The 23,836-nt window shown below is 24.5% G+C and overlaps 1 protein-coding gene across 1 annotated transcript in view; it reads right to left on the minus strand.

The window, feature by feature from the left end:
- LOC114122255 (uncharacterized) overlaps positions 1-19,492 on the minus strand; it is a 51,746-nt gene extending 32,254 nt beyond the window's left edge. The window contains exons 1-4 of the mRNA XM_050205735.1: positions 18,715-19,492; positions 18,207-18,546; positions 11,304-11,423; positions 2,176-2,319 (exon numbers count right to left, since the gene is read on the minus strand). Of these exons, the coding sequence (XP_050061692.1) occupies positions 2,176-2,319; positions 11,304-11,423; positions 18,207-18,339 (397 nt within the window). The 5' untranslated portion in view covers positions 18,340-18,546; positions 18,715-19,492. The remainder of the gene's footprint in view (positions 1-2,175; positions 2,320-11,303; positions 11,424-18,206; positions 18,547-18,714) is intronic.
- Positions 19,493-23,836: the final 4,344 nt, after the last annotated feature.

Genomic DNA, 23,836 nt, shown 5'->3' on the forward strand with positions numbered 1-23,836 from the left:
ATGTCGCAGAAGCCGGACTGCCATGAAACACACAATATGTATTATCTAATCCCAATAAAGCTATGTGTGTAATCAAACGGTGAAAATAGTTACAACGCAGTCCGAATAATATATCAAGCGTACGGCGCGATAATGGCAACACGCCCAATTTAAACGCGCGTGGACGTCAAAAACCACGGTGGCAAACTGACTAAACATATTTTAATCTCAACAGCGAACACAATAATATTATACTACATTATACCAGTACAATCGGTACATAGTATGTGTGCTGCGGTACGGCGCCACCCCACACGAGATACATTCAAATAAGACTAGTTTAATGAAACGTATTACACGCCTGTAATAAATAACGTTTATTATATTTATAGTACCTATGACATGGTATAGTTGTTCCGAATCGAATAGTAGCAGTACGCACTACGATTTCCGAAGTTCGAAGTATAGATTGCTTTTTTTTGCCCACGTAAAACACTTATTGCACGCATACACTATAATAACGTTATCCTTCTTATTCGTATAATATTAATACGTTATATAGAAATATCGAAAAAAAAAATAATACGCTTTAGGCGATTATAGTTTTAAATTATCATAATTATCATTGCAAAAATCTATCTTCCAAGGCTTCTACTACTACTAATAATAATAATGATAATAATGCCCGACAACAACATTATCTGGCATTTATAAAATATTGTATCTTCTTGAATACAGATTTATCATATTAATCAATTGCTGTACAAGACTATTATTTTACTTTCGAAATTGCAAAGTGGCGATGAAGTAATTAGTAAAATGTAATTGTTAGCATAAACGACCAACGTAATGTACTATATGTATAACTAATAATTATATAAAATATAACAATTGTGTACTATAACAGGTGAATAAGCGCACACGGTCAATGGTGGATTTAATTTATAAGTACCTACCTATAAAATATTGTAATGCGCGTATTGTTATATTATTTCTCCTGATTGTTTGGATTAATTGCATAATCGGTTTCGTACACATAATAATCGCCAAGTCTAGTTTTAGTATTTTAACTATACCTACCAAATGAATCTTTTTATTTTCACATGGTCACAATTTAAAAACATTTAAATATAATCGCTCCAAATATTAATACACTAATAACGAAGTAATAAAAACAATTTTTAAACAAATAAATATATTTGAAAATATCAAAAAACAAACATAAATGATACATAGTTTATAATTAACGAAAATAGTGCTAATATTTAGATATGTATTAGAGAATTTTGTATAACTAGAAATTAGTTTAAAATTTAATTAATTTAAAAATGAAAACATCTAATGTTTTTAATCAATCAATGGAAATTTAAATAATTTAATACTTGACAATATTATCTATGAATAGCACGGCTAAACGGGAAAAAAATAAAAGTATTTATATTGTTGTACAAAAAAAAATAATATTTTTTCTTTCAAATGTTAATAATCTGACGATACATAATTTTTGAACTAAATTAATTTAAGAACTTTCAACTTTTACTATAGTAATATAGTAAAACATAACATGTTAAACTAAGCGTTTTTAAAAATGATAGGTATTATTATTATTCAAATTTAAAAAGCACAAACATTGAATTTTTCAAAACAGTTTTAAGATATTAAAACTAAAATATCAATTTGTTTATAGTCTATGGCAATATTTAATAATATTTATCTATTTTATTTTGTCTAAACTTAAGAAGACATTTCTCAACACCATGTCCACATATTATGCTATTCGAAGTATAAATTATTAGGTATATTATTATTTATAGTTTATAAAAAATATAATACGCACAACAATAGCATGGATCTCTATGCTAAACTAGATTAGAAATTCTCAATAAAAAGAATACGAATAATTTTAAGTCCATTGACCATATTTTTGGTTGATGTTCTTAGATATAAAAAATACAAACTATTATTATAGTTAATATACTTAAAAATCAAAAAAAACTATATATCAGTCTGTAAACCCGCCAATCGAGAGAATAGTAAAATATAAAACATATATTTTGATGACACAAGTTGCTTATAGTCACCCTTAAAAATCATTACAAATGCAGTGACTAATAAAACTATTATTTAATAGTATTATTTAACAACCGCAGCTTCATATTATAATTCAAATATAATGAAACAAATATTTTAATTTACCTGTTCCGATTCCGATAGTTAAGTACAGAATTACCACACTGTTGGCGAATACACTGGCCATCATGCAAATACTAGCAAGTATGGCTCCAGCAATGGTCACCGCACGACAACCGTATTTGTTTACAAAAATACTAGCGATGGGTCCTGTAAAAATAAATCATAACATTTATAATACATACTAAAAAACACTTTTTAAGAATAAATATTTCACAAAAATAGTTCAAAAAATAAACTACTAACTTAAAAATATTTTTATATTCTATTAACTACTTCAATGAGCGGCACTATAATTTTTTGTTTAATCAGATAAGTTAAGGGATTAAAATACAGAGATATTGCCAATATATAAATGCCGTAACGAGGTAAAGTTAACTAAAAATTCTAGATAATCATATTCTTAAACTCTTTGCAATAAGAAATGCATCAATTTTCGCGGGTCATTAAATCGTCATCCCGATGGCGTCACCACTCCTATGAAATCATTCCACATGTGCATATAGTGATTAATAATATAGAGCAGCGAATGCATAATAATATCCTACATGGCTACATTATCTTGGTTTAATAAATTATGTCCAAGAAATAATGTTGTGCGTTTATACGACATAACGGGAAAAAAAAATAATAATTTTGTTGCATTGTCTCTCTATCCACGTGAAATCTATACTCGTACTCGAATATGGCGTTCGTCCAGAAACTTATAAATATATTTAATATTTTTTATTGAAGAGCTGACAATCATTATACGGTAGTATCAACTCTTAACTAATAGTTTAAATAACTTTATTTTCCTTGTATTATTGCAACTGAAGTATAATTTAAAAACCTAATCAAATTTTCATTACTCAGTCCACTGTTTGTGGGCACTGGGCAAAGATATATAAATATATTATACGCACCATTACGTGAATATAAATTACATGTTAACAAGCTTAGTACCTATCTACTATTATTAAAATATGTAGTAGGTATAACAAATAATATTATTCAAAATCATTCCCATTAAAATTAACATAGTTTTTTCAGTGATGTTAAATGCAACAGCATACCTATTACAACTTTCCGATCAAGAGAATCATAAAATACATTTATTATTTTAATGACAACCGAAATGCACAATTTCACTATGTACTAAATTGTGTACAGGTTTCATCACATTGAAAAAAAACTTCAATATCTTAAACATAAATTAATGTTTGAAACACAATAATGTATGTATAAAAAAAAATAAAAATAATTTTACATAACGAGTTTATAAATTATAGTTCATCTGTTAATTTAGACTTCACTGAATACTCGTTTTAAATTATTTTATTTTATTTCTCCAGAATATATGCAACAAAGGTTATGTTATGGTTATAATTAAGGTTATATGGTTTCTGTACTAGTATTACTAAATTAAATAAATATATGATATTAAATGTTTAATGTTTAATATCGTATTCATTATAATTAGATACATAATTTTAAGTTTAAACGACGAGTTGATATACATTTAAAAAATAAACGAACAAATACATAGATAGATACTATAGGTAAGTAATAAACAATGAAATGCATGGTGTTAAATATTATTTTGACATATATCATTCGCTACGGTTATTAATAATAACATTAAAATAACAATAACATAATTTGAATAGTGGCCATCAATAGACTGTGTAAATACTTATATACATATTTTGTGTACCAATACATATTATACAAAACGACAGAAACGTTGAAAGAAAATTTGACTTAAATTTAAATATTTTCATGAATATAATAATAGTATCATAATATACATTACTAAGTATATTGACAACAATATATTGCACACAATCGATCGATAGGCGATTGAAAATTGTTAATTACTGTATAAATTATTATAATGTATAATATTATTGGTATTCTTGATTCAAATAATTGAAGAAGAATTAAATGCACAAGTTTTTACAAGATATGTAGAATTATAGACGCAGAGTATTCGATAAAAAAACGAATAGGTAAATTTGTATGAATACTCTATTAAATTGGATACACCCTAAGCACTGTATAAGATGATTTTATTTCCAAAAAAAAATATGTCGTACATTAACTATTGTACATGTTTGTTAGATTTGGATAGTATATGTAGGTAAGTAATAGATAAGTATACAACTATACAATAAACCTATGCATAATTTTCTGACAAACAAACATTTCAATAATTGACCAAGTAACAAATAGCTGTCAACGATAATATTATGCCAAAAAAAATTATAAGATGGTATATTATGAAAAAGATGACAGTGCCAAAATATTAGTATGCTACTACTATTTTTAATTTAATGACGGCAATTATCAAAATATTTGAAAACAGTTATTGGTTTTCCTATAAAATGATTTCGTAAAAAGAAACAAGGGTAACCACTATATAAGGAAACCATATAAAATCCATATCAAACCTTTTGGGTCAATTAGTCATAAACAAATTTATATTTTTCAAAGAATATTTCTTATTTTATACAAACAAATAATATTTATAATTAAGCAAAATAAATGAATAAAGGTTTAACACGTATAACCACATCATAAAAAATTGTTAAGTATATTTAGTCTTTCAACTAAAAAATGATTTATTTAATTTTTTGTTAAGAATTAAAGTTGACACTTATAATAGTATAAGAACATTAAATTAAAAAATATAAATGATAATTGTAACGCAGTTTTTTATAAGCTTTATTCAAATTAAAAACAGCTCATTTTTTGTTGAACTTTTAATTGTTTTATTTTAATTATTATTAATTTACATTTAAACAAATTATAAAGGCATTGCTTCTATTATTATCTACAATATTACTTAAAGCACAAAAGTTGTAATGATTAAAATTTAATGAAAATAATAAGCAACTATTAGATAAGATAACCGCTAGGTTAGTATTAACCTTGTGTGTTAACGAGTGTATGTAATTGACAGTTTGATATTTACTCGTAGTTGGTTAAATACATCCAACCTACATACTTCATAATATAATGATTATATCCAAATTATAATATGTTATGTAATTTATAATAGAGAAAAGATTTGTTAAAATACTAAAACAATAACTGATTAATAATGTATACCTAATATTATCAGATTTAAATGAAATGTCAAACTAATATCATGTAAAAATGTTAAAAAGCTTCTCTAGACTACTCATGCTGATAAATTTCAATATAAGCAAAATATTATCAAAGATTAAAATTTTTAAGATAGATTTATATAAAAGTATACATGACATATTTAAAATACATTTTACAAAAACCCAAATAATATGCAAGCATTATATTTTTAGATTCTGAGATATACATTTGTATTTTTTACAATATGGTCTTTTTTTAATCTGTATACAAGATATATAGTCAATAAAATACATCGACTTTAAACATTAAGGGTTATTTTAGATAGCAATTAAAATTCAGTTTATAACTTAAAGAGGTCAAAATTAAAAATTCGGACGTAGCCCATTCCGCTTACGTTTTACAAAATGATCAATTTCCAAACGCCTCTTGGTTTTTACAACACAAATTCCTTCCCATTTCATACAGACTAAGGATTGTTTCAAAAGAGGTATGATTAAAAATATGTTGGTGTACACTAAGTAAATTATAAGTATAATATTTTTAGGCACAATTTTTTTTTATATATATGTTATTCCGCTCAATGAAAATTCGTCAATGATTTTTCTAATGAACTCCTGTATATTTACACTATACCAATTTTTGACTAAATTAATAACTTTATTTTGTTATAATTACAACAAATAACCAGAAAAAATTGAAATTTGTAAGTGTTTAAATTATCATTTTCTATAAATGGTATAATGTTCAAAACATTTGAGCTTTTTGAGGTATAAATGATTACAATTTGAATTTCATTTTTTTTATAAATTTCGATAAAAAAAATTATGAACAGAAAAATGCTTGAAAATTCAATGCTAAATCCCACATATGTTATTTTTATATCTGTATAAAACTATTAAAAATACAGGTAAAATTTGTGCTTATATTCATTTCAAATTCAAATTTTTAAAAAATTTAGCAAAATTACAAAATTGTACAAGTATTTTAATAATATAATATAAAAATGTATAGAATCTTTAATTTTTATTGCCAAGACTCTAAAAATCTAAAAAATATACAAACACAATTATTTTTTATAGACATTTGAAAAATTTAAAATTGAACAAAATTACGTGTTTTAACAACGAATATAGATGTTAATTATATTATTGTTAACTAAAAACATTATTCGAAAAACTTAAAACTTATAAGTACATATATGTATACCTATATTATTATGAACTTTACTATATTAACAATAATATTGTTTTATTTTGAGATATATTAAATATAATATATATTTATACTATGAATCTACTTAAACTGTTTTACGATATTTACAGAAAAATTTTACTAAATTTTAAGTTATACAGTTGACATATAATTATATAAATACATATTATTAAGATAGTTAAATACGAATAATATAATAAATGCAATATTTTCAGAAAAAAAATATATCTACCTACCGTAACACTTAAAGTAAAATTAATAATTTCAATAGCTATATCAAAAAACTTATCATAAAAATATATAATATAGGCTGACACACGCAATTTATCGTCTCCGCTCATAATCGTTTTTTATACACAATGATACATCGTTGAATTTAAATTGAATACACCCATAACCCCACTGAACACAAATATACAGAAAAATTGGTACCCAATTGCCTACTTTTTATTTTAATTTATACGACTAGTAGAAAAATACTTAAGACTTCATTTTAAAATCGAGAGAAACAATCAAAAAAATTAAGATAAATTTGATTTTGTTCTTTTTGAATAACTTAAAAACGAATAAACATAGGTAGATACTTGAATTTTTTGCCAGATATTTATATATTTCATATAGGTATCTAATAAAATCTCCAAAATATTTTATCTTTTTTATGGGCACGAAAATGTTTTAAAAAAAATCTATAAATTATTATCGATTAAACATTTTTTTTTGAATATTTAATACAAATACATATGCCAATTAAAAAATGTTGAAGATGCATAACCTTAAAATTAAATATTATAAATATTATAATTGTATATTCAAATGTTTTTAAATTTTGTATACCTCTATTGTATAAGTACTATAATAAATAAATAATAAATAATAAATAAAAATATATAATAAATAATACACCTATGTCGGTATATTTAATAAATTCAAATATTCCAAACCAATTAGTTTGCCTAAAAATGATATAATATCTATATCACTTTACTTTTTAAAAATGTTGAAAACAACATTATAACTATCAATATGTCTAGAGATTATTAAATTTCAAGATATAACTATAACTCAACATTTTGTTGTGTTCAATTTTTCAAATTGCATATATTTATGTATATTTTATCTACTTTTCTGATTAATTTTCATGTAGAACTAAAATCAATAAAATAAACGTATAAACAATATACATACCTAACTAAAGCAAAAACTAAAAAAAAAAAATGTAAATATAAAATAATAACAATTTGTTATTGTTTTATTCAAATATTCCATAATTACCATAAAATAAACGAAATTCTATCTAACTATACAGTGTTTACTGTTTATACATCCGAAACAAACACTAAATATCAAACTTAACAAATCAATATGAGAAACTCGGAAAAATATAAAACATTGTTTACTTCACTGAACTGTATATTTTTGTTTTACTAGAATAATATGTATATATTTACAGTGCAGTTAAGCTTTGATACTGAAAGGATTGTTAAAAATTAAAATACAACACGCTTACAAGTTACAAGGTATAAAGTTTTTTGTTTATATACATACATATAAATACGTTTATTTTATATTAACTAGATAGTAACTACCATATAAGGTTTATATTGTCAGTATTTGTATGCAATTACAAGTTCAGAAGCTTCAATATGCATTTATTACTTAATAATAACATTTCACCTAGTTTAAAACAATATATTTACAATAATCATAAAATTTAAAAATAATTAAGATGGTCTTCTATACAAGTATTTTAAGTTGAAATGTTGACAGAATTTATACATAGTATTTATTTCAACTCTTGTAGAATTATTTATAGACATTTGAAATTTTGATTTAAACAATAAATAAGAATATTTTTTCGCAAGTAATGATTTATCGTCATATTCAAATTTAACACATATATTGCAGTCACAGCAGTCACTCACTCCTCAATGACGAGTCTTATATGCCGTCTACTATGCAGCAAAACGATTACCAACTTTCCACTCACTATTTTTATAAATTTTTAACTACTGAAAAAATATGTGCCTACCTTAACATTTGTTATTTTAAACACCAAAATAAATTAAACTCAATTGATGTTAAAAACTCATAATGTTCAATATAATTTCAACTGATTGTATATGCATTATAATTTAATTGTATTATACCATAATAGGTACATGTAATTTATCTACTCCATGTACGTTAAATATACAATTATATTATATTTGCAATCAAAACTAATAGATTATATGATTCTCATTACAAACAAGTTTTATTTTTACATTAAATATTAATATGACACATCTTTTATAATGTAAAAATAACAATGTGTTCGAAATGAATATACAATTAGTTCATAAACGACCAATACTTTTTTTTTAAGCGATGAAATGAATAAAGTAAACACGGGTCAGAACAAAATTAATTTCTAGCTCTGTTAGTATGACCAATATTATGAACACATAATCTTTTATGAACTTGTGCACATGATTTTATTAGATAACCTTAAGCTCTATAATTGCAGTTTTAATAAATAGCAATTCTATACATGTTCTATTTATATATTATAAATAAAGTATACATATTACATATGTTACAATTATGAATATATCTTTTTTTTTAAATTATTATTTTTATATATTAGTTACACTGAAATTTTAATATTTTAATTATTATAAAAATAACAACGTCAAATTTATGGAAAATACTTGCCATCGACAAATAGTTATTTAAAATCTTCAACAATATTTTATCGATGAACTTAAAATAAAAATGAAATCGTTTATAGATATACTTAATTTTATTTTTGCTTTTGGATAATCAAATTGCAAATATAGTAGTTGATCCAGAAACATTTACCATTTATACTATTATACTTTATAATTTATATTAGTTTAAATATTGGTGTTACACTCATTATAAAGCAATAGCTTCATTTCCTGCAATACGTGCATCGTGCATAATATATAATACATATATTACTATCTCCACTACATTCACGCGATGTATACAACAGAACCAGCGTGCGTGTGTCGTGCAATCATTATCATTAGTCTTGGAAAAATATTAATTTAAGATTAAAACACAGATATCATTTTGTACATCACTCATAAAAAATTAGGTATTTAATTAAAATGAAATTTTCATAAAAATGTATTCAAACCCGATTATAATAATGTATAGAAATATTTTTACAACTGAAACTTATAATTCTTCTTTTTTACATCAGTTGTAGATACAATCCGCGCAATATTTAAAAATTTGACGATCTTGATCACATATGTAAAATATATATATCATAATAATATGTTTTGTTGCATACGAGTATATATTATACACATTATAATATTAAACTTGATTATTATATACATGACTACACAACTATTTATAATCTAAGGATAACTATCGTGAACACACGTGGTTTACATGCACCAGAGTTTGGCGCCCTGTGGCAGCACAAAAACTAATCACAACCCATCTCTTCAAAACAATAAAAAAAAAAAAAGAACCGATCACGATGTGTTTAAATTCAAATTTTATTACGATGATAAATATTTAATATTATATATCCTAACCTATATTATGATATACATATATACTGTCTACGCCCATTAAGAAGTACCGCCTGAAGCATATGCGCTATAAAATCAAAAGTACTCCTCTAAGCATGGGCAGGACTCTGATTCCTGTTTGGATTCATATTGGACACTTCTACTAGTATTTTATAAAACAATATGTTATTTAACAATGTCAAGTAACTCATACTAGATACCTATACTAATAAGAAATACATATTACATATACTCAAAATTATTACGATACGTACGTTACGCATACGTACGAATGGTGCTGATGTGCACATTATAATAAAATTAATATCGTTTTTTATATAAGTATATTAAATATGTATAATATTATAAACTGGCATGTGAAACTGAACAAGTCGTCAATGACTGATAACGGCGCACATCTTACGGTGTACGATGTAAGATCATGATAAAAAACCAATCAAGCTTCGAACGTTTAAATGAAATCACTTTATTCAATTTGAGTGAACACATTGGTCTACGTGGTTTACACCGATTTTCACGCAATAGACGATCGAAAGAGAACGAAAACAATTTTTTCAAATCAGACCAATAATAATGGCAATTGAGAATATAGTTTTTTTTTTAAACTATACTAAAAAAAATAATTATATTCTAAGCTGAATACACATATTAAATAAAGAGTGAGCTGAGGTTAAGAGTTACATAAAATCGTAGATTTGTTATGTTAAAAATTCAGTACCTATACTAATTACACAGATAGTTGCAATATAGCACAATAAAATATACTAAATTGAAAAATTAATAACTGACAATTGAAAACATTATAGAAACATTAATAAACTATATTATATCATGAATATGAACTAACAAATAAGTAAATAATTAATACCTATAAATATACCTACTTAAGAGTTATCCCCAAGCTCCGTTGTTTTCGTCTTAAAACACATAGCCTAAAAGTATTTAGGTTCAATAGTACAAGTTTTATAGGATTAACTTAAATATTAGGGTGAATTGATCTATTATCAAACAGAAAGGTAAGACAATATTTTCTGTTATAACAATAGTAAACATGCATTGCCATATCTGTGATTCAAGTACCTACCAGGTACCTATATCATATCTTATTGTAAAGAATAAAATTTAGAAAAAATTCACATTCCACAAACACGAGTCATAATATTATATTTTAATATTTTATGTTTGATAACTATAATATTATTTTACAATTCTAATGAAAGCAACTTAAATTTATTTTCAAACCATATATTTATATTTAAAATATTAAATTGTTACCTGAGCATAATGTAACTCCAACCAATAAAGATGCAATCCATGCAGTTGCTCCTTTACTTTCTTGGAAAACTTCTAAGAATTCTGTGTATAGAACGCCAAATGAATAAGTTACTCCATCAGCTAAACAAAAAATTACATGGATAACATCAATTATTATTATTTATTAGGTACTTTATTTGATATATATTATATATTTTAATAAACTGTTTTTATTATCAATAATTTGCATTTGTAACCTTATAAACACAATCATTTTAAAATTGAAATCATTAATAAAATTATAATGTTTTTAAATTTAAAACATAAAATGTAATTTATTTTATCATTATTATTATTTTTTTGTTACTAAAAATGGTTTTAGATATAATTTAATGATATTATATTGTTTATATATATATATATATATATATAATATTATCATTTATCACAATATTACAGTAAACAAGATAATAACTTCTGAAATCACTTTTGTACTATAAAAAAAAATATCAGAAAAATGCTTAGCTGTTTTTTTTTTTTTATTGAAAAGTTAGTTTTTTTATATCATACTATAAATGGTCACAAGGAATAAAATATTAATAAGCAATATTTACTTTAAAATTCTATAATTTTTTGTTAAACAAGAATTATTGTTATTTACAAAATAGAATATCAAGCATTTTCCAGAGTATTTTCTAATGAAAAAAAAAAAATAATTTACTTCATAAAAATAGGTAATTACTTGCAATTGTCTGAAGAATATTAATTATTACTTATTATTTATTACTATTCCTTATTAGCAGAATTCTGGTCTTAAAGCATTAGCTTATTTTTTGCCTTTATATAAAATATAGCAGAGTATTATGAAAATTTAATAATTATACCATTATCATAAAATAAAATTATATATTAAAAAATTATCAAAAACTATTATGGACAAAAAACTAAGAATGAATTACTCGCACGGGGTAAATTATTTCCAAAACAATGATGCCAAATCCAAGAACCAGTTAAATTTTATCTATTAATATATTACTTAAGGCTATAGAAATGTATGAATATTTATTTTGATGATAACACTCATTAAATTATAAATAAAAATAAGTTGGGTAATTATTTACCCTGTACGAGTAACGACACTACTACAGGTTAAGAATATAAATACTTATAACCGTCCTTAAAATATCATTGTAAGAACAGCTCTTAATATTTTATAAAATAGAAAAAACATGAAAGTTTTTGAAAGATTTTTTTTAGATCTTGTTTTTTAATTTTTAGACATTTGAAGTGGTTGCCTTTTTTTTCATTTTGTGATTTTTTAAGTACTTATTATTTTAGTGATGGTAATGTAGTTTTAAAATTACTTTTTTAAGCGCTTACTTGGATGATTTTAGGTAATTTAAGCACCAAACCTTGCTTATTAATTATTAGTTATTAGTTATTACTTATTAGTACCTAGCATACAATAACATTAATATTTTAAAAATATATTAAATTTATAAGTATTTTTAGATTCTGCAGAGAGCAGAAATATATTTACTTTCTAACCTTTTTAGAAATAGTAAAAATATTTAATATTTCATGTACCTAGCATATTCTAGTGGATAACAATATTAATATTAAAAGTCTATTATGAAATGTATAGGATCTAGAACAGAAGAAGCTTGTATTGTAGTTTCAATCAGGCAAATATTTTTGGTAGGAATAAAATAATGTATTATTAATATAATAGTTCATAATGATGTACCAATTTATGCGACTGTATAAATTATAAATTGGACGAAATCAAAAAGTATTTGATACTTAATAATATTTCTTTTATATATGTTTTATCAAGACAAAATAATATAATTTTTAACAGCAAAATTTATATATCTACAGTTCTACACAGTAGTAGATATTTAATATTCATGTATTGTATTATTAAGAAATACCTAGGGCATTTTATTAAATATAATAAATGTACCTCTATAATTAGAAGTATTAAAATCCACCAATTTGAATGTTGATTATTAAGACTAGTTTCTTAATAGATATTAATATAATAAGAATTAATGTTAATGTCAATTTAAAATTGTTTTCATCAACTTTTACGTAGGTATCAGAAAAAAAATTGCAACTATAAGTTCAAGTACCACTTAAGATAAAATATTTAAATATTAATATTAATTTGATTTATTAGCAATCTGCAAAAAGAATACTTTAAAAATATGTAATTAATTATTTATATTTTAACATGCTACAGTATATTATACTGAAATATAGATACTGCAACTCTGCCAAGTACTTTATCTTACATAGAATCAGTAGTAAATAAATTTCATAAGATTTTACCTATATTAACTATCAAGTATATATCTATTACCTGCCTTAAATTTTTTATTTATAAAATCATGAAGTATACATAAAGAACATTAAGTATAATCTAAATAAGTAAAATTCTGAAGTATTACACAATTAATTTTATGTCATGAATGAGATAGGTGCTATATCTTTTTTAATTTTTCCGAATTGTGCTATATCTTTTTTAATTTTTCTTTTAATGACTGTTATATTTAGATAAATAAATTATTTGAAGTGGAATAGTGGTATAGTATGAAAAAAATTTCAAATGAATTAACTCGATTAAAATATAAATAAATAATAAAAAAAATATAAATCGTTAGAAATGAATTGGGCTGTCAAAACATTTAAACACTTAAATCAATCAAAATATATAACTATAATTTATGTTTTAATCACTAAAAGTAACATAGTTTATAAAATAATAACTATATTAATTAATTTGTATAAGATAACAAAAAAAATTACAAAATTCAAATTTACTATACAAAAATTATAGCTATGAATAGTTTATTTTAAATATATCTAAAAAAAATAATAAAAATAATTGATTAGATGCAATTAATCTATTCTGGGTTAATTAATAATCATTTTTTATCAGTCTTATCACAATTGAAATAATATGGCATTTGTATAAGTAGTCAATTTAAAAATTTAAAATTACCATTTTTATAAATAAAGTCTGGAAGAGAGGAGGTATAATGATTTTCAAAAATCAATAAATCACTGTTTTAAAAAAAATTGAACTTCAATTTTTCTAAAGATTGACATGATGCCATAAAAGCATAAATGCTTTAATTAAGAGTGAAAATTAATGTTATCTAAATGGTGGCCTTTTGAAAGCTGTGGCTAATCTATAACCTGTAGCTGTCCTTTTGCAATCACTCCAAATCCACAAGTTAATTTATTTTATTATTGCTTGTGAAAGTTCTTTGAGAGAATGAATTTCAGTAAAAGTTTTTACTTTTATTTCTCCCTGCAAGAAGTTATCACAGGAAGACATACCTCAGAATGATTTTTTGCAATGAAATTATGCACCTTGGGAAACTGGGTAGAACACAATGTGCAACTGTCCATACAGGCTCGGACTGTCTGCGTTGCTACAGCATCCCTTGCCCTAAAATATATTTGCCCCCAATATCGGTATAAATGTGCCTTGATTACTCTATACTTAAAATGAATAAGAATTTTGAAGGCAAAAGTTACAATACTCTAATAAAGTTATGGGTAGATCTATTATTTATAAAATATTAATAATAATCATAAAGAAGAATAATTGTATGTAAGAATAATAATTTTTGTTATTTGCCCTTTAAATTATATAGCATCCCTTGCCCTTTTTTACCAGTCTGTGCCTGTGTCGATAGAATAGAGGCACTGAAACAGCATCATATAGTGCATTCCATCCATTCCACAAATATTAGTCTACCCTGCACCCTTCTTTGCTATATTTATTTCAAAATATTTTTTATTTTTGCCAGACCCTGTAGTATGAAATAATGGTATTATGATAATTAAGAAAAAAATAGTATATTTAATGAAGAATTTAAAAAAGCCAATAATGAATATGACTAATGAGTTTGTCAACTGTCGTAAACCTTTCATTTGAGTATTTTATGGGAACTATTCAGCTCATTTAATAATAACTATTAATTCTACTAATAAAAGTAATTTATAGATAATAAATTTTACAAAGAGAATTTTGATATTACTCGATCTTTAAAATTGTTTGGGCTTTGCACAACAGCTGTTGCTTATTTATTTGAGTTATGTTCAATAAATATAACTAACTATACACTTTAAATGTTATAACAAAAAACAAAACTTGAAATTTTAAAAAGTTAGAACTAAGATTCAAATTAAAAAAAAAAAAAATACAGCAGAATTTGTACATCAAGCATTTTATGAGTCAATTAATATGAATTTTAATGAAAATCTAGCACCTAGTACTTACTTTTTCTATAATTGTTACTTAGTTAATGAAGTCATGCAATTAAAATTTTATTTAAGTAGCTAAAATATACAAAATATGTGTAAAACTATATACGTTAATTTATTATTGAATAACATAACAAATAAAAAAAAATGCATAAAACTTTATATTAAATTACAATATAAATGTTATTAGTTAAAATAATATAAGAACATGAAAAATTAAAAACTAAAATATTATAATTTATAAATTATAAACATACAATATATCATAAACAAATTTTTGAGCACATTATTTGGTTCTAAAAATATCTCAAAAAATACTTAACTCTCTTTCTTAACTTTTTCCCAACTTAAAATATTTTAAAATGTCTTATAAATTATAAATTATAAGAATTATTAATCAAACTACTGGTATCAACAAATAATTGTTTATAATAATAATAATAATAAATAATTATTGGTAAATTTATAAGAGAAATTATTTTATGGCTTATAGGTTATTTAAATAATTGGTGCTTGCACAATATCTATGCATCAATTAACTTATAACTTAACTCATGTAAATAAATATTAATTAATTTAATTCATATACCTAATATTAATCAATCATTACTTGCCATTATTGGTTATTATTATTCAGATATTATGCAAATATGTATACATAAATACATACACATTTATAGATTTTTTTTAGCGTTGGTTTTTTATCTATTCTACATAACTGTCAAGACGTTTGTGATTAGAATTTAATGATACGACCTATGAGGTCTAATATTATCATACTTAAATTTAATCTCAGAAACTGTCATTACACAATAACCAAGCATTTCTATTTAATAAATCTAATAAATATGTTTTTAAATAAATCAGAACGTATTCAAAGACAAATATTATCATATTTATATTTATTAATAATTATTATTTTAATTCGTAAAAAGTTAATTTTGTGATAAAAATTGACCTACAATGTACTTGTTAGTGGAAATTAGCTAGATAAACTCAAACTATTAGATAAAATATTTAAATTATTTTAAAACAATAAAATATTATAACAAAATTTAATATATCCAGTTGGTAAATTCTATATTGACCCATTTTCTTTTGTTTTTTAAATATATAAAAAAATTATAAGTAAGTTTCATAAATAGAAAATAAACACTACACTAAGTACGTAATACACTTTATGCCATACAATTGCAGTTATCAACATAAATATTGTAATGAAAGCTGTAAGGCATTGCACTAAATTCACAACAGAATTATTAATCGCACGAATAATAGTTTGAACAATGACAATAACTTTATATGACAAGTGTAAATAAAAATTTATATTTTCATTAATTTTCAAAAACACATGTTTAAGGCGTTTAAGCAGAATATTTTTTTAATATTTCATAAGCATAGTATGATTTTCATGTAAATAGGTATATAATACATAATATGCTAATTTCACAGTTACTTTAATTTTTATTATAATTACACATAATACTCAATACTAAGACATACATAATGAATATGATGCAATAGAATTTTATAGTTATTTATTTTCAAAAACATTCATTTAAGTAAAAGACAAGTTTTTTAAACTTATTTAATTTTTGAAATGATCTAATAGTAATCTAACTATTCATAGATATTATGCTCAGATTATTATTAGCATTCAATAAATTTAAACTAATATCAATAATATTAGCTGAAATTTTTTTTTTAATAATGACACAATTAGGTAATGGACCGACTAATTAAAAATAAGATTTATCAATATTTAAAAAAAATTAATGCATTCTTAAGTGTTTATTTAAATTGCTTTTAACTAAATCTATTCACTAATACATAGGAAAGTAACTTAAATTGCTGATATATACAAATCTTAAAAATCATTGAAATCTCATTTCTCAACCAATAACAATAAAATAAATTAAAACTCAATAGTAGGTTTATGAATTGGAAACAGACCAAGTAGATAAACACATAACGGTTTTCATCAATAACATTCATGTTTAAAAATTAGGCTTTGGCATAATATTTTAAATTGTAGTAAAAACAATTTTTACCTTTAATATATATTTTTTTTTCAGTAACTGAATGCATAGTTTATAATTCAAAATGCATACATTTAAAAAAAAAATTGTTATAATTTAATAATTTTCAAACACATTTTTAAATTCTCAAAACTGACAAAATAAAGAATGGCTAATCGTATTGTAAATCTTTGTTGAAAAATGTGTGAACTAGTGCTTTTAAAACATTGAAAACAAACATAAGGTATACCTCCGGGTATACCAAACTATTGTACAAAAGCTGATGGTTTTACTCTAAGATTGAACAAAAATATATTATGCATCAAGTACACATTAAAATGAATGTAGGATATTAAAATAATAATAATAAAAAAAAAATGTGATCGGCGCAATGGCTTTGTGCCAAAAGGCATCGCGGGTATAAAATTAATGAGAATTGGGAGAGTCTAAAATAGAATATAAAACGTAAACATATTATAATACTCGTATAATCGCGCGTTTTTTTTTTTTTTTACGAATTTATTTCTGTCGGTAAAATGATCCATTATTATTATTATTATCATTATAATTCGCTAAAAGTACTTATTTATAAAAATTATAAGTAATATAATTAAAAAGCACTCACTGACGACGTGTATCATGAACGATCCGAACACGACAAACCAGCCCCAACCACCGTCCGGGGGTCGCTTGTTAATCACCGGAGCCGACGGCGTCTTCTTCTCCGGAGGGTTCTTGGACCGCATTTTGTTAGCCATGGCCTCGTGGGGAGATTAAATGTATTTTTTTCTTTTCAAAAAAATCGAAGACAAGCCGTCAAAGAAATCGTGTGGTCAGACGTGAACGGCAGTGCAACGGTGTGCTCGTACGTACCATTTACTCGAATACACGAAAGGCAGAACCGTGGGCCGTTACCATTTAAAACGTTTTTGATTAATAGGGGTAAGACCGTGGGTACCTGTGACCTGTCATCATGAGAAAAATAAAAATAAAATTAATGATTATGCTCGTGTGAGATCCAATATTACAATCGTTAAGTTCGAATTTTTTTCGTATGAAAAAAAAATCTCCGAAGCCGTTTACCGGTACGTAACAATTTGGGGGGAAATAGAGATATTAAAAAATGTAAATACTTCGTAAACAGCGGCAGCACCAACAGCAATGAAGACAGCGGCAGCGAGAAGACGTCTCAACCAGAGCGGACCACGAGCCGGCCGATCAAACGCAAGACTGATCGAAGGAACGGATCGGGTTTGAACTAATATTACGAAAACGCATCAGCAGCCCTACCATCATTATTGTTCTACTACTACTACTACTGCTGCTGCTGCTGCTTTTCATTCCGTTATCGCAGACTATCGACGACCATGTGACCGGGCTGCCGATTTCGACGATGCTGCTGCGCAACGCCCTGCCGATGCGAAACGGTCCGCACCGTTCATATTATTATTATTATTATTACTATGCCGCGTTCGCGGATCGATCGTTGACAAAATAATTCTCATCCTGATTTCGTCTCACACTCTATCCCTTCCACGCAAACGCGCGTCTAATGAGCGTAGACGTTACAACATTGTTTATGCCGATCATCTCTTTCTTCGCAACGTGTGTTTATTTTTTTCTCAACTTGTTTGATTTGCCGGCTTGAGACTATGAACTCCAATACGTTTGCCACATTTAGATATCATACGAACAAGAATCATATCTCGTCTATAGAACGATTATCCGAGTAAAGTTCTTGAAATTTCGCGGCGTGCCAGTAAACGGTATAATAATGTTTGTTATATTTACCGAACATCATTTTAAACACTACATATGCACCGGGCATTATTCTTAAAAACATTTATTATGCACTTATGTACACTGCACAGTACACGATACCGTGCCGGTGTACATCGAGTGTTGTACACTTGTACACACTACACAGCAAAAGTTTTGCTGCATAACAGCGAGAAAAATAGTGATAACGCTGCGCAATACTATCGATGGTAGGTAACTCCGATTGTACGTTTTAATTTTATGCTATCGATTAATTCGATTATAAAATAATTTTAATAGCGCCTGGAGGCTAGAGCTGTATTAAAATATTAATGGTATTATTATTTATACTTCATAAATAAAAATGAACCATTTTTAAAAAATTATGAAATAATATATTATGAATTACTAAGTAGCCATGTAATATACAATATTATATATTGTACTTAGTATTTATAGATCGACTTTTTAATCAGTACACTCAAAAGTCGAATAATAAGAATAATAATATAATTATTGTTTCTAGACTTCTAGTCTAGTACAATAAATTTAAATATATACATTTATATATTGACTATATCAAACACGCAAATAGATCCAACATGTATTAATAATTTGTTAATTAAAATAACCATACCTACCTATGTCTCTTTTATAGATTTCTATACCTATCGTTTTATTAAAACTGCCAGGGACGGATGCAGGAAAAAATTTTGGGGGAGGTTTGAAAAAATTAGAATTCTTTGAAGGTTCATAAGTGAGAATAGCTGCGTTTGAAATTAATCATCCATTCATTTTGGAGGAGGTTTGAACCCCCAAACCCCCCCTGCATCGGCCACTGAAAATTGCAGTTTGTCTCACTATTCGACACATATGAACATTTCTGTATTCTTATTCTATAAATATTATAAACTTAACCTGTACTACAGAATAATACAAATTTAAAAAACGACATGAAATAAAATAAAAAATAATACTCATTTTTGAATAAATTAATTCAATAAGTAAAATATGAATGTAGGACATGACATCTAAGAAGTCCTCCATATCAAATATTGTAGGTATTAAAAAACTTTAATTGCCTCGTATTCCTAGTCTAGCTACCAATTACAATACGCCGCTTAATCTACTAAACTTGAACAGAAAGTTACCATACTTGCTTGTATTACAAAATATTTTGAGATTTTTTGAGCTATTTATAGACAACTGAAATTTTCAATTTTTCTGAAATTTTTTTTTTGAATTGTCGATAAAGTTTTTTGGCCCAATCAAAATATTTGAAAATTTTATACAAAGTTCCTCATATGTTATTCTTATAGTGATTAAAAAATTATAAGAATACATAGGCACAATTTTTTTTTATTAGCATTTGAAGTTCAAATTTTGACAAAAATTCGTAAAAATCATGAATATTTGCTGCAAATTAATTTTGTAGTTCAAAATTCATAAAATTGTTTGTATTTATATCTAACGTTAAATATTTTAAACTGACAAATCATCTCCGTTCAGAATCGTTTTTCGTATACAATGATACCTATCATTGCATTCAAATTTAACCCACCCTAGTCCGAGGTCCACCCCACTCCCTAATGTACAGCAGAGCGGTACCCACTTGCCGACTTTTTTTTTGTACCTACTACCTAATACAATTTTTAATTTTTAAGTATAATTTTTTTCACATACCTATTTGTTATATATTTTAATGATTTTTATTTTTTAGTGTACCTATACAAATCCGTATTGTTGTTAAAACTTATGATAGATCATTAATTTTCCTATGTTAAATTAAATCAGAAATTACCTATCTTATCTACATAATACAGTTATCAAAATATTTTGACTCTTTTTCATTTATTTATATCTAGACATTTGAAATTTTTCAATTTTAAACCCTTAACGGAGTACCTACCTAATGATTGTATTTATTTACATTGGTGTGTTTTTTAACACAAAAGTAAAAATTCTTCGATTTCCCAAAATAGCGATGGTTTCTGGTAAAAAATTATTATAGATATATTTATTAATCAGTAGTGTCACACATAAACTGTTATAGTAGTACCTATGTTTACTATTTTTGACTGGATATTCAAAGAGCTTTTTACACAATTTATTTAATAATTATTGTTATTACTATATGTCTAGACAGAAGCTGAACTTGTTCGAACGAAAAAATTTAGAATTGCGTTATAATTTATTGTTATCTATTTAAATAACGAACCAACAATCAATAAATAATGATAACGCCATAATATGTATAGTCTCGGAAATGAACAAGGCAAGGAACCGCGAAACAAAACGATTTTTTTTAGAGATAGTTAATATATTATTGAAGTCCTATTAAATTGAGTAGTCTTTTAAAATTTTGATTTTTATAACTATTAAAAAATATTGGCTAGGTAGTTATAAGTAAGGTAGCAAAGATTATAATAATATATAATAGATTATATATATATACATATTATGATTGATAATTTGAAAAAATTATTTAAATTGGACGTGACAATACAGGGTTAATATGTACATAAGTTGAAGTAGGAGAGGACTCCTTTCAAAGAAACCTAATTAATTGAATACTCTAATAAAAATTAATAAATAAATTTAATTTTAATTATAAGTACACTCATAGGCACCCGAAAGGGGGGGGGGTAATCTGGAGCATTTGCCCCCCTGGCTTTTCAAAAATATGTTTTAAATTGAATGTTTACAGATAAATTACTATTTATTATATAACAAATCCTAACATTGACCCCTCTTAAAAAAATTTCTGTGGGCGCCTATGAGTACACTTGGTTTTAGAGGTAATACGTAAATATTATCCTACGCTACAGTAAATCTTAAATTAAAAATTTGTTTTTTTTTTTTCTATAGAGATTATTAAATCAAATAAAGGTTGTTAACAATAATGTTATAATGGTTGTATGTAAGTTTCAAAGCATATTGGTAAACCCACAATAATTTGGAAATATTCAAAGTCCGCGAACAATTATATGGCGCTTACATGGACTTTTATTTCCGTAGGTTTTTTCCAGGATATATTAATTTTTCTTTTTTTTTTCCACCTACCACCAAATTCAAAACTTTATACCAAGTGTATAAAAAAAAACAATCGGCATATTATGCTCAAAACAATTTTAAATATTCAAACCATAAGATAAAAATTTTATAATTAACATAATAAAAATATAATATAATAAAATCATATTTATCATATTATATCATTAATATCATTAATATAATTTTATATTTAATTATTTTAATTTACAAATAAACAAATATTATAACAGTGTTTTTAATTACAAAAATAAATCTGCCAATTTGTTATTATTAATTAGGAGACTAAATCGTGCGAGTTTGTTGTAATTATAATAACGTTTATTCAAATAATTAATAAATAAATAAAACAGGACAAGCTCAGTGGTCAGTCACCAATGTTTATATACTTAACGAATACTTAAAATGCAATTGTGTTTTTTATAAAATTCCTAAATAATATCATATCACGCTGCCAAATCAAAATAAGCAATAACCAATAATATAGCTGTTAACAACTATAAACCTATTATTGAATATTGGAAATGATTAATATTTTGATTGATGACTGAATATAGCGTAGTTGTATCACATAATACATATTATATACATCAAAAGAATGCCATTAATGTTTCTTAGAAATGCATTATATAATATAGTATATATGAGTGATAAAAATAAAACTAAAATAATAACAATAATTAAATAATTATTTTTAATAATAATATAATTATTACCTATTCATATTTTTAACATTTTTTTTTTTTTTAATGTAGATTTAGATGATTCACAAATAAAAATTGATAGATTTATCTATACAAATATTTCCAAAATTGTATTTAAAAAAATTTCATCAAAATATAGCTTTACTTAATTATTCCTGATTCAAAAAATTCAAATTATAAAAATATTGCAAATAAATAATTAAATTTTGCCAAGAATATCAATAATTATTTATAATTTTTTTTTTTTTTTTAACTTAATTCTTTATTTAGCAATCTGTTACAAGTGTGAAAAATAAGCTTAATTTATATAAAATAATAATAATATAACAGGAATAACGGTGTGAAGAGACCTCCCATTGGAGGTACTTCGTCAAGATATACGATTTATAATTAAAATATTAATTATTAATATCATAAACAAAATGTATAACTAATCACAATTTAATCCTCAAAATATTGTTGAAAACTTTGAACTTTTGCTAACCAACATTTATAACACATTTAAGGTGTACAAAATGATTTTCATCAAAAATACCACATTTAATATTACTTGAATAAAGTAACTTTAATATTGGTAGGTAAATTAAAAACTATTTGTAAACAATGTAAACTCACAACCATAACAGTTTATCAAAAAGTTAAATAAACAAATTATAACAAAAACGATGTATGCGACCCAATTTAAATTTATTACGACCTCAGATGTGGTCGAGACCACATAATTAAAAATTGCTTATTTAAA

The sequence above is a fragment of the Aphis gossypii genome, chromosome X (assembly GCF_020184175.1).
Source record: "Aphis gossypii isolate Hap1 chromosome X, ASM2018417v2, whole genome shotgun sequence".
Lineage (NCBI taxonomy): Eukaryota > Metazoa > Arthropoda > Insecta > Hemiptera > Aphididae > Aphis > Aphis gossypii.